This window comes from Mchenga conophoros, linkage group LG6, assembly GCF_057382185.1.
Source record: "Mchenga conophoros isolate Kocher_MC1m ecotype Shallow Benthic linkage group LG6, M_conophoros_male_GT1.1, whole genome shotgun sequence".
NCBI classification, from domain to species: domain Eukaryota; kingdom Metazoa; phylum Chordata; class Actinopteri; order Cichliformes; family Cichlidae; genus Mchenga; species Mchenga conophoros.
The window spans coordinates 33,575,135-33,587,897 of NC_140531.1; the positions used below are offsets into that span (position 1 = coordinate 33,575,135).

Below are 12,763 nucleotides of genomic sequence, written 5' to 3' on the forward strand. Positions count from 1 at the left end.
AAAATTGCTTTGCGTGGGTTTTATTAACGACTTCACTTTATTAATCTCATTAATAACAGGAAGGTATAGATAGAAGTACCACTGAAATTTCGTTGACGGAAGAAATGGGAGAAATGCATAAAAGAGGCTTGAAATAAACTTATCAAATAAGACAGTTATGATGCCTCAGACCATTTTGATCTATTCAATATTCTTCAGGAGATCCTGAAGCTCATGCTCAAGCAATGCACTCATGTTCAGCTCTCATGCATAGATACCTGTAAGGTTAATTAGACGGCTATTTAGAATTTTAAGACAAAATAACCCCGCTTTTAATCTCGCCACATGGATTTGTGCGAGATTAAAAGCACAAATCCATGTGGTGGGGTTAATGTTTGCTCTGTTGGTTATTGTTTTTCTTTTTGAATGCTACAGGCTGACTCTTGCTGTGAGGTGAGCGCACAAACACTAACGTCACTAATGGATTAGCCTACTCTTTGATTATTCCTTTACGTTCCTCGTGACACCGCGTGCCACTGACGCGCGCCTGTGAAGTGGGTCGGCTGGGCATTAGCCGGTGTGAAGGTTACACTTTGGATGCCGGTTCATTAATCAGGTTGTCTGTCTACTGGCCTAGTGCATACAGTTGTCTCACTCAGACTGAAGGTAAGCACCCTTATTATTGCATTTGTAGTTTACAGTTATATTTGGGATACACTGTCAAGATGATAATGGAGAATTATTTGATGTAGATTTGGGGCTTTTGATGCTTTAGATATGACATGGAGACTGGCTGTCACAACAATGTGACGCATAGAACTATTAGGCTGTGAATAGCCTATGAAACTTCCAATTTCCTTATCAGTTCTCATCAGCCAAAACAAAAGCAAAAAAGCAAAAAGCTAGCCTAATCTTAAAAATACCAGTTTCTCCTGAAACAGCAAAAAGACCTGAAGTCACCCACTTCAAACATGAGGTGGTGTTTTGTTAATTTTTTTTTTTTAAAGATACACATGCATGTTTTTTGAAAGCCTACAGGGGGCTTGAACACATGTTGTCATGATTTAGCAAAAAATACAAAATTCTGTCGTTTTCGTCTTCTCAGATTTATTCTTTTTCAGGTTTTACTTAATACAATTAAACAATTAGAAAATCTGACTTTTTATGGCCCAGTTAAGTCACTGAAAAAATATATTGGTAAGAGAAATTTGCTATTTGCAGTCCCACATAAGTGTTTTCACATGGATGTGTGCAAGTACATGAGTTTGTACAATGTGTAAGTTGTAATGTGCCCAACAAACTCCCTACATACTGTACTTAACCCAATACCCATGAGTAATGAGATAAGAGTTTGTCAGACAAGGATGGTGTTGGTAAATAGTTTTTTTGGCTCCAGTCATGGAAATTGTCTGCTGGATAAAAGCTTGTGGTCGTGATCTCTTTATCCTTATCCTTATCCTTAGTTTGACCAGGTTAGTCTCTCTCCTTTTAATTCTCTCTCTTTTACCTTATCTTCCAGACTCTCAGCAGTGCCCGTACATTGGGTTCACATCATCATCCTCGTGCCCTTATATAACAACCCAGAAATTCTCCAACCGTGTGACATGGCAGATTCCCTGGAATCCAGCTCCAGTGAGGAAAGTCTCCTTATGCAGTGGAACATTTCCAGTCGACGCAGCCGAAAGTCTGGATGCTCTAACATTTTTACAGGCTTGAACATGCATCAGCTACACAGGCTGTTCAGAATGTCAGGGGAGAGAAATGCTGAGCATCGGGCGAAGCTGGTGTGGCAGGGGATAGATGACGATATGCCAGGAGCAAATGAAGAAAAGGATGAGAAAGAAGGGGAAGAAACAGGGCTGGCCGAGGCCTTGGTAGGACTGAGAGTCCGAGCAAGGAATAAAGCAGGAATCAGAGTCGAGGGACGGAAAGATCACAAGTGGAACAGAGCACTGGGATATCTCAGGTTTGTGTCTGTTTTGTCTTTTCCTACACAAAATAAGAAAAGACAGGATGTGTGAAGATAATGATTTTAGATTTTATTTGTAGAAAATTGTTTCCCCCTCGTATCAGTAATACTGTCACCAGTTAAACTTTGGGTTACACAAGCTCCTGCCTAAATGCAGCAAACAATTGTCATGTGTCTAACAAACTCATTTTAACCTCACATGACTGTGTGTTCCCCTGCATTCTGTCACACACACACACACACACAGTCATACATCTGTTTCTACATTCCTCACTGAGATGAAATAAGAGTTCTTAGAGTAATAATAAAGTCTCACAGCGTGGTGAAGGTCGGCGACAGAGTGGTGCAGTATTAACAGAATTACTCAGTGTTACTTCTTTGACAACGCTGTGAGCTAAAGTTGTGAGACTCTGTTTGACTGTATAGTTCAGCTTGTTTTCTCATGCTAAATGTCTAATGTGACAATTTATTTTTGACACTTTTTTGTATGCCACAAATGACATATTCATTTCACTTGCTGAAAGGCTTTTTTTCTATTTCTGGAGAAATAAAGAGACATTGTAACTTTATTCTGTTCTACAACCATAAAGTAAAAGTAATTGTCAATAACGTTTTTACTTGTTACGTTGTAATTTAACTTCTTTTCCATGTGGCAACCTACAAATTTTCTTTATGGCTGTTCTCTCATTGTAGCTCGTCTGTGGCTATATTTCTGCTTTAGAGTACCATACACATTAGTATCAAACCATCAGGCCAACTGCAAAGGAATTAGAATTTTAGAATATAAACAGCAAATGAAATGTTCAGATCCTCAAATTATAATGTGTCTTTGTGACAGTGTATTTAACTGCCTAACCAAGAGTTATTTATCTTTGTTCCAGGATTAAGGAGCCATTATCTGACTTTAGTGCTGATGATGAAGAAACCACTAAAGCTCCAAGTGCAGGAGAATTTCTGTTGCCAACTGAGGAAGACATCTCAGATAGTCAAAATCCCTTCAAACCTTCATCATGGAGGTTGGGGGTGACAAGGCTTGAGGACGCCAGAGACTCTGAACGTTACCTTCATCGCATCCTCTATTAAAAACTAGATTTTGGATGAAGATGCAACAAAACTGAAGGCTGATTTTGTTTAGAAGTACGCGCTTCTGCTATCATGCACTATACGTGTTAGACACTAGCACAACTTTATGAACTGTGGTAAATCTGCATGCAAATTAAAGGACAATCTATTATAGGAAATTCAAATGTGTGTCTACTCACAAAGAGAGTTGTTGGAAAGAGGCTAGAATGAACAGTTTTATTGTTGTTGTTGTGGTTTTTTAATGAGCTGTTCTGTACACTACAATTCTTATACACAGAGTGAAATATTTTTGAATAAACAGAGGGAAATACTTTTATATGGATATTTCAATGTGTCACAGAATATCAAAGCAATCATAAATTTAAAATAAATAGTTAGCGGTGAAATGTACATCCATCCATCCATCCATTCGCTTCCACGTATCCTTTTCAGGGTCGTGGGGGGCGCTGGGGCCTATCCCAGCTGTCATAGGGTGAGAGGTGGGGTACACCCTGGACAGGTCGCCAGTCTGTCACAGGGCCAACACACAGGGACAGACAACCATTCGCACTCACATTCACTCCTGCATTCACACCTATGGGCAATTTAGATTGATCAATTAACCTACCCCCACAAACTGCATGTCTGAAATGTACATATAAATAATAAAACAATTCACTCACATTCATTTCAAACCCTGGATTAGCTTTTCAGCAACAGAAAAAAAGGTACCATATTGTAAAGTTGCCTATTTACAACACACTAGCATGAATTTACAGTTAGTTCTAGCCATCTGGTAAATTTAAATACAACATTCTCTATCTGGTTGCTAAATCTTAGTTGCTAAATTCCCCAATATATTTACCAGCTGGGTGCTAATTGTGTTTGTCGATGGGTGGTGGAGAGAGTGTACTGTGGGTTGATCAGTGCTCTTTTCTGCAAACAAGTGCGATGCTAACCCAGAGAATAAGGGGACAAAGGAGAATGAACCAAATCATTAAAACTGGCAGTGAAAACAATGAATAAATCAACAAGCTGAAGAAAGTTGGGTGGTTACTGTGGGTTTGTCACTACGTGTGACAAACCCACGATGCACACCAGGGTTGGAACCTGATTACAGAACTGCTTTAATTCTTCGTGAAATAGATTCAACAAGGTGCTGGAAATATTCCTCAGAGATTTTGGTCAGTATTGACATGATAGCATCACACAGTTGCTGTGGCTTTGCATGCACATTCATAATGTGAATTTTCCATTCTACTGCAATGCAGAGGTTGCTTGTTGGAGAACTGGTGACCGTGGAGGATATTAGAGTACAGTGAATTCATTGGCATGTTCAATAAACCTGTTTGAGATTATCTTAACTTCATTACATGGGGTACACTACTCAGGTAGGCTGATTCCCCAAAAGATCCCCCACTCCATTACACCACCAAGTTTGAGTCGCCAAATTCTGACCCCACTATCCAAATGTTGCATCAGAAAAAGCAACTCATCAAACCAGGCAATACTTTTCCAATCTTCTCCTGTCTCTCTCAGTTTCCTCTTCTTTGAAGCAGTGGCATGTGGTTCGGTCTTCTGCTGCTCTAGCCCATCGGCTTCAAGATTCAGCAGTCAGCAGTCTGGCCATTCTCCTCTGACCTCTGGCACCAGCAAGGCATTTTCGCCCAGAGAAATGCCGCTCACTGCCATGCTCTGTAAACCCAGATGATTGTGTGGAAAAAAAAAATCTGGCACCAACAACCATGCTACGTTCAAAATTACTTAAAATAACCTTTATCCCCCATTCTGATGCTCAGTTTGGACTTCAGCAGGTCGTCTGTTCTATGTTTACATGCACGATGAGTTGCTTGCCTGCGATTGGATAATTAGTTATTTGCATTAAAAAACAGTTCAACAGTGAAGTGGTCCTGATTTTATATCAACTGTCAACAGAAAAGGATACTGAGCATAGCACTGAGTCTTAATTAAGAGTGGAACAATTTTAAAGACAAGGCCAAAATGCAAAATAGACTTCAAAAGTGCTGCCTGTGGTTCCCTCTCCATGCAACTCGATACGCATGAATAACTGTTGTCAGATTAAAGTGTGCTAGTCCGGTGTTAAAGGTTGTTCAGTTAAAAAATTCAGTGCAAATCCAACAGAATAATAAAGTTTATTATTTGTTCATGACTCAGTCATGATTAAAAAAAATTTTCTATCCATTAAAAAAAAAAGAAAGAAAAAAAGCCATAAACTGAAAGTATAGTTTTGAAAAACTAACAAACTTTAGTTCTGCTTGAACATGAGCAAATTATTCTTGCACTTCTTATTTTTTGATTGTACATGTACAATGACAATAAAGGGCTGTTCTATTCTTTTGTATTGTAATAAAATCAATTATAATCAACAGTCACAAACGCACAAATCGCCTGTATTAATGGAATATGTTTTAATTATAATCTGTCATTAAATATTACATACAAATTATACAGTGCATTACATTTCATGTCAGTTCAATACAGCAGAAAGTTACTTCTTTGTTTACTTAGGTCCACCTTGGAGACAGAAAATCAACTCAAACCAAGAGTCCAAAACAAAAGGAGCTGATGGACGAGCAACCACCACTCCCCTTTGTTTAGTTGCAGATGCAGTAATTTTGTTTTCTTCACCAAAGACTCAATTCCTCAGAGGGAGTAGACACATTAGACGAGCCACTCAAACTCACACTTACCTTAACTTAACAAACAGTTAAGTTCTTAAACCAAAAGTACCTCAGCTTTTCTACATCAACCAAGATGACTTGCAGATCCTGATCTTAGGAGGAACCATGTGAAACCAGTTCACATGGTCGATGTTCATTGTGTAAAGGCATGCACACCACTGAGTGCCTGTTTCCTGAATCTGTCATACTTGGTCACAATGAACACTTCTCTTATTTGTTAAAAAATAAAGTAAAATAAAATAACGATTTAGTGGCACAACTGCTTTCACCAACCCGGGGTTTTGAACTTTGTGGGAGGGAATATACATGTGGATATTGAAGGATGAGAGATATGGAAAAAAGCAAACAAAACAAAACATGGACTTCAACACTTCCCATAAAAAACAACAACATGAGAGGCTTCTGACGAGTGTGCGTGAACAAACATTGTGTGCACCCAGGATTCCAACAGAACAGTCACCTCACTGAAATCTTTCACAAGAAGGTACAAAATCTTCATCACATCATCAGTTTTTAAGCTGACCTCCACAAAAGGCACATAAGTAAAACAGGGAAGATACGTTATGAAATTCTTCCTCTTTTGGCCGCTTCTTAACATTCACCAACTCACACTCTGCTACTGAATTATCCATAAGGAAAGGATGGGAGATGTGAGGACTAATTCCATTTCAAGGAAAAAAAAAAAAAAATTAAAACCTGTGCCCTCAGGTTCTGTAGTGTCCTTCATCCAAACACTAATGTTCTCAATTGCTTTTCTCGCTCCAGCTCCTTGTTGTTTCTCTTCTTCTGCTTCTTTCCTACCACCAGGTGAAGAAGGGTCTCCTGCTCTGGAAACTCTGCGTGTAAGACTCACTGTTTGCTCTCTGAGGAGCTCTGGCTGTTTCAACAATTACTGGAGGCATCTGGACCAACTGGAGGGGTGTTTTACCATCTTTCAGGGCTTGGCACAGGTTCAAGATCTTGGGATGCAAATTGAGAGGTTTGTCACATCTTAAACTCATACATATATTAAGAATCATTTCCCACTTTTTGTCCTCACCATTAGGTTTTGCTGTCTAGACAGACAATTTCAGAAACGACAACTCACCTGTCCCCTCATAACAGCTACTTGTCTGTGAAACTGTCCTCTGTCAAAACCAGGATCTTTCTGTGAGACACAGTAGATAACATGTATATACCATAGCCATCCTCTCCATCCTTGTTTTCACTTCAAACTTCTCTCACTTACATCAGTCTATGCCACAAAAATTAATGATGACTTGCCTTAAAGAGTTCATAGAGGTCCTCTTCTAGGTCTTTGATGAAATTTGGGTCACTGAGTTTAGGAAGCACTATCTCTCTGATTTCCTGAGAGAAAGGAACTTTGGCCTGGGGAAGCCACGCCCAGTAAAAGGGGTCTGTGATTGGACAAGGAAACATTCTAATTGAATATATTGCTTGTAAAGAGCTCAGCAATTATTTGTGAAATCAAAACGAAGAGAAAATTAATTAAAACCTAATGAAACAAGCAAAGATACAGTCAATGTATATAAAATGTACGTACTTATAAAAAGGAAAAATAAAAAGCTCTTTCTTTTTCTCAAGGGAAGAATAATGTTCTTAAGTTGAACAATGAGTGGTTTAAACGGTGCTTACAAGCTCTCCAGGAGTCAGGGTGTTTCAGGGGGAATGCTAGGCCGTTGTCTATGGCTGCCAACTTGATGATAGGATCCTTTACTACCACCCAGTCTGTGTCCTGGACAGATAAAAACATAAATATAACAAATACATATTTAACTACTGACCTTTTCGGGAGAAAGCATTTGGCCTTCACAATGCAGAATGAGCAAAAACAATAACAAAAAAAAAATTAACAATATTAAAATTGCAATGTTTAGCATTTTTCACGTATCCATCCATCCATTTTCATCCACTTATCTAATTCACTGTTGAGACATGGGTTGTAACTCTTCCAGCTGTCACTGGGCACAAGGCAAAGTACAGCCCGAATGCATCGCCAGTCTATTGCAGGGCTAAAAGAGAGGGGCAACCACTGACTGTTGCATTAACACCTACGGCTGATTTAGGATAACCACTTAACCTGACATAAACATCTTTGGACCGTAGCCAGAGAACCCAAGAAGATTAAAGCAGGCACGGGGACAATAAACAGGCTGGTCCACAGCTGGTTAATGGTTTGGAACCCAGGACCTTATTACTGTGAGGCAACAGCATGCCACTCTCATTCTTCATATGTTAACAATTCATTTATTTATTGCAAATATATGAACAGATTCTCATTTAATTCTAACAGGGTTGATTCACTGAGGGACCTTCACTTGATTTTGTTGCTCAAAAGCGAGACGTCTTTTTTCTTGCTAATGTAAGCTAATGCTAGCTCATCTGCTAATACCGATACTGATTTTTGGTGATTTAAAAATTGGATATATCGGTAATCTATATCAACATCGATAATTTTTATTTCCTTTCAGATACATGAAACATAGACAGATTTCCATAAAATCTGTTATGTTTAGTTATTTATGTGTCCTTACTAAGATAATGAAACTGCAGTTAAAAAATAATATTGTTTTTAGGTTAGCAGCAAGTCTGCCTGACTACAACAATGTTGTAGCATCCAACTGCAATAATCAAACAGCACTTTAAGAGACATCTGCCTTTCTCCATCTGCATGCTACAACATGAAACAATACTAAGACCACATCCTGTACTACTACATTCATGTTCTCAGCCTCACTGTAGTTTAGACTGAGCAGTAGGTTATTGTCTTTTATTTTATAAAAAGAATAAAAAGATGCTCAGATCAGCTGGTTGGTTGATGTTTGTGTGGGAAACATGTTTTGCCTACAGGAAAAATGTAAATCGCTACCTGTGCTTTTCCTGACAGTTATATTTTAATTAGCATTTCTGAAAATTAATATTACAACTCTAAATGTATTTGCACTTAAGCTTTCGTGTGTGTGTTTCTCACCCGGTTTCCAACAGTGTCCATGGGACAGTCGTACTTCAGCAACCAGTTGTCATTTCCCCGGTCTGGGATGCAAAAAATATTCAAATTCAGATAAACCCAATCCTAACCAAAGCAGCACTACACGCTCTGCAATGAGCACAATAAATGTTTTCAACAGTGATAAATGAGTTCACTCTGCTTCGTTTACTTACGGTTGTGAGTACGTACCTGTATTCCTGATAATATAATCGAGGACTACGAGCCGCTCAAACTGCAGCTGGAGCTGCCGGTTGGTGTTTTCGGGCAAAGGCTCTGCTTCAAACCTTCGCAGCCAGAAATCTGCATCCTTGTATCCCTCAACAAAGAGCTGAAAAGAACCGACCTGTTGAAGCAGAAAAAGTACTGCAAATTAGAGATTTTCTGATAGATTTCGAAATCATTTTCCCAAGAAAGTTAAAAAGCCTACAACTCTTCATCTGAAATGACCTAAAATGGTATTTTATCCCTGGGAGTTTTTTTTAATATTTATGTGGGTTGATGACCAAACATAGATATTGTGTCCACTACAGCTAAAACGGCATTTGATTTTATAAGCTAATCAATAATGATGAACATGATTATTTCATGAGAAACAAGCTTAAATCTCTTGATGAGAGAAACTGAACATTTCATAGAAATGTAAGAATACATTTAAGAATATTTGTAGAATAATAAACAAATTAATAACTGAATAAAATGACTTGCATAAAACCAATGTACCAGATTACCTTGGGTGGCAGTCCAATCCTGTGAAAGCGCTGGCCCACTTTAGGCACCTTCTCCAAAGCTAGCCTTTTTCCTCGAGACTTGACCCTGTCTATGGCACTATAGTTGAATGTTTCACTTGCCAAATACACCACCTAAAAGTAGAAATTCTGATTAAAAAGAGGGAAATTTTTTTCTTTACTGACCTTTGTAATGTGAAGACACTGCCCTGAGAGTTTATACCTTGGTCCTGGGAACAATATTGAGCTCCAGTTTCTGATCAACCAGACTGGCCCCAGCTTCTGAGAGGTAGCCCTGGTTCAGGACCAAACAGTCACGGCCAAAACAGCACGGACAACACAGTTTCTGGAGCCACTTGGTCCACTTGGGATTCAGCTGCCCATAGGGCTCTTCATTTTTAGGTTTGAACACACCAATTATCTTCTGCAAAGGGAGACAGAATGGAAGAAAAATAAAATAAATTACAGATAAAGTGGCCCATGCAGAGAAGATAGAGTAAGAAGGGCAGGTTTACATATATGTATGAGACAAACAGTAAAATTCAAAGACAATGTGTTTCTTTTTTGTTTTGTTTTTTAAATCTGACACCAACACAGAATAGAGAATAACAGAAAGCAGAATTATCCTGTAGTTTAAATAATAAAAGCCATTAACAACATGAACTGAAATTGTATACTGAAACCATATTATGGCTGAAATGAAACTAGAACCTTTAAACTTATTTTAAAAGCTACACAGGATGACAGTTTCACAGGATAGGCAAAAGGCAGATTTTTGGTATGGTGGTTATAATTCTTTATAGAAGTCACATGTTACATTACATGGTGCGTATAGTGTATCTCATGCGGCAATTACAACATAAACCTTGGTCACTGAAGAGTTATATCCTCACAGGGAGCAAGCACATGACTACTAATCACGGTAGTGACTAAGGAAACTGGAGAGGTGGAGAATGGGAGGTGAATGGGAGCAGCAGGTCACTGGATAAAAACCTCACACATTCAGCCTTAACAAGCAGCACAATAAAGCTGGTGTGATTAGACGGAAAATGCATTTGTGTGGATCCATCTCAGATGCCTTGAGGCACACTTCTCTTTTCTTAAACAACTTAACACACTGGGAGAAACTGGGAGGAAGGTGTCAGTGAGCTGCTCAAGCTGGCTCCAATCATGAAACTTTAGAGTATCATCTGAAAAAAAAAAGAAGCCTAAAAATCATGTATGTTATTTGAATATGTGTTGCTGTCACCGGGACAGCTGGTCAGATACAGAGTCGCTAACAGATTACTTACACTAGCTGGGATGTAGATAATGAACATGTGTCAACACACTTACAGTAACAATGGTGATGAAAGCATTTTAGAAGAAAGCAAGTAATTTGTTATAGGAGTTTTGCAATTGGTATATAACATTCATAATTTTGGTTGAAGACAGATATATTTGTTGGAAGCGGCCTGCAGTGTGTGTCTTATTTAGGGTGCGCTGATGTGCAATGCATAAGCTAAAAAACAGCATCAGTGTGGCCAGTAAAATAAAAAGAATACCCCAGGTCCATTTGGGTTGTGTCTGTGTGTGTTTTTTAATTAACCTATTTTTCACTGATTTGGTGCATAAAGAGTCCTGGCATTACTGGACCTAGTGTTGGAACCACTGACATCTGTGATTATGAGTAATTAAGTCAGAACTAAGTCTACACTGGCACGGACAGTGGTGCACTGGTTACCAATTCAAAGTTCCAACTTCAGCTGGGGTTGCATGTTCGCATGTTGTCACTGTGCCTGGGTTTCCTGTGGACACCTCACCCTTCTGTCACAGCACATTAGGTGATTGCAAATTGGTAGTGGAGGTGAAATAGAGGTAAAGTACTTAGAGAAAAATAAATATCTGAGAAGAAAACCTGAGCTGAGAAGGAAGGAAAAAACCCTAAAGCCCCTCTTATGGAATCTCGGGCTATGTTTTATTTAAACTTTCTCTGTTGCATTGTATTATTCATATACCAACCTCCAATTCTCTTCAGTATCTGGCTATTCGATTGGATGATAATTAGTTTATCTAGACTTACAGTGTATCTGCAAAGTCATCACGAGGCCTTTCCTGGGACCAAGTAACACTTCTCAAAACACCCTTAAGTGTTTTCAGACAACACCAACGTTGGTTTCACAAATCCCTCAAATGACCGGTCAGTTAAGAGGCAGATTTAAGTTAGCAAGTCTTCTTACCCCCTGTGAATCTTTGACAAAATAGCTCCCACTGGAACCCTGATAGATCCTCTCGGGGTAGATCCCCTCCTCTATAGCTCGTTCGGCCTTTCGGATGATCTCCCTGAACTCGGGATCTTCTGGGAATTCATTCCTGTGCGCCTCCCGTGGCGTGTTTCCACGGTCTCGATCCAGAAGCGGCTGTCTCTCTCGATTGCGCCCCGGACTGCCGGCCGTGATGCGCACCACGGAGCCCGGCGTGCTTCCAAACGCGCCCCGGGGGCTGGTGGGCTCCGTGGGGCAGTAGGTGAAATCACCCGAGTCCCGGAGCGGAGAGACAAGCGGACTCGTCTCGTCCATGACTTGGGAGGTAGACGAGAAGTTCCTTTAACTCCTAATAATGGATGCAGAGAGGAAATAGAAGACCGAAAAGAAAGTGGAATCGATGTTTTGTTAGCTAGCACTGACGCTTGCTAACAAGGAACAAGAAAAAAAAATCAGATGACCGTCAGCTTCCGGGAAGAGGCGGGACCCGTGAAGTGTTTTGATCTGTAACCAATCAGCGTGCAAATAGCCACTTCAGCAAGCTAATCTGTTGCAGTGATTGGACAGAATAGTTCCGCCCACGGAAAGCACGTGAGAGAAAAGTTAACCCAATCAATTAACCCCACAAAAAAGCCTTTGATAAACACGTCCTGTGTTTTTATCACGGGGCCTTTTTAGGATGTTATCAGACTGGGTTATAACAGTTTTACTTGTAGATGTCGGTAAATTCTGCCAGGCTGATAAAAAAGGACTTATATTTAGATTCAAGTACTGCATGAAAGCGCTTTCAATTTAATTAGGAGAATTAGATAAATCAGTGTCATAATATAATTATGGAAACTGAAGTTGAGTCATGGAAAGTTGGAATTGGACGTGTCATTTCTAATGATTTCTGGTGATATTTTTAAATGTAAAAAAAAAACAAACATTTAACAATCAAGCAATGGGTCACAGTTCAAGATACTGAAACATAACAAAACTAGACTCTATGGAATTTTTAAAACTATTTTTAAACAATTTATTCTTAATTCTTTTTATTTTATACTATCATGCACATGTATGATTTACTGTCTTGTTTGTCTAGAGTTCGTTAA

At 39.2% G+C, this 12,763-nt stretch overlaps 2 protein-coding genes across 2 annotated transcripts; one reads left to right on the plus strand and one right to left on the minus strand.

Annotated features, from left to right (window-relative positions):
- The first annotated feature begins 487 nt into the window (after positions 1-487).
- On the plus strand, positions 488-3,347 carry avpi1 (arginine vasopressin induced 1). The gene is made up of 3 exons (XM_085277583.1): positions 488-645; positions 1,499-1,945; positions 2,830-3,347. Exons 2-3 carry the CDS (start codon positions 1,584-1,586, stop codon positions 3,029-3,031), a joined length of 564 nt encoding a protein of 187 aa, XP_085133709.1. The 5' UTR covers positions 488-645; positions 1,499-1,583; the 3' UTR covers positions 3,032-3,347.
- A 2,068-nt stretch (positions 3,348-5,415) lies between these two features.
- pi4k2a (phosphatidylinositol 4-kinase type 2 alpha) lies at positions 5,416-12,171 on the minus strand. The gene is made up of 9 exons (XM_085277582.1): positions 11,646-12,171; positions 9,650-9,850; positions 9,430-9,561; positions 8,891-9,044; positions 8,684-8,745; positions 7,348-7,447; positions 6,976-7,109; positions 6,800-6,859; positions 5,416-6,671 (listed from the first exon to the last, which is right to left on the minus strand). Exons 1-9 carry the CDS (start codon positions 11,982-11,984, stop codon positions 6,510-6,512), a joined length of 1,344 nt encoding a protein of 447 aa, XP_085133708.1. The 5' UTR covers positions 11,985-12,171; the 3' UTR covers positions 5,416-6,509.
- Between the last annotated feature and the right edge of the window lie 592 nt (positions 12,172-12,763).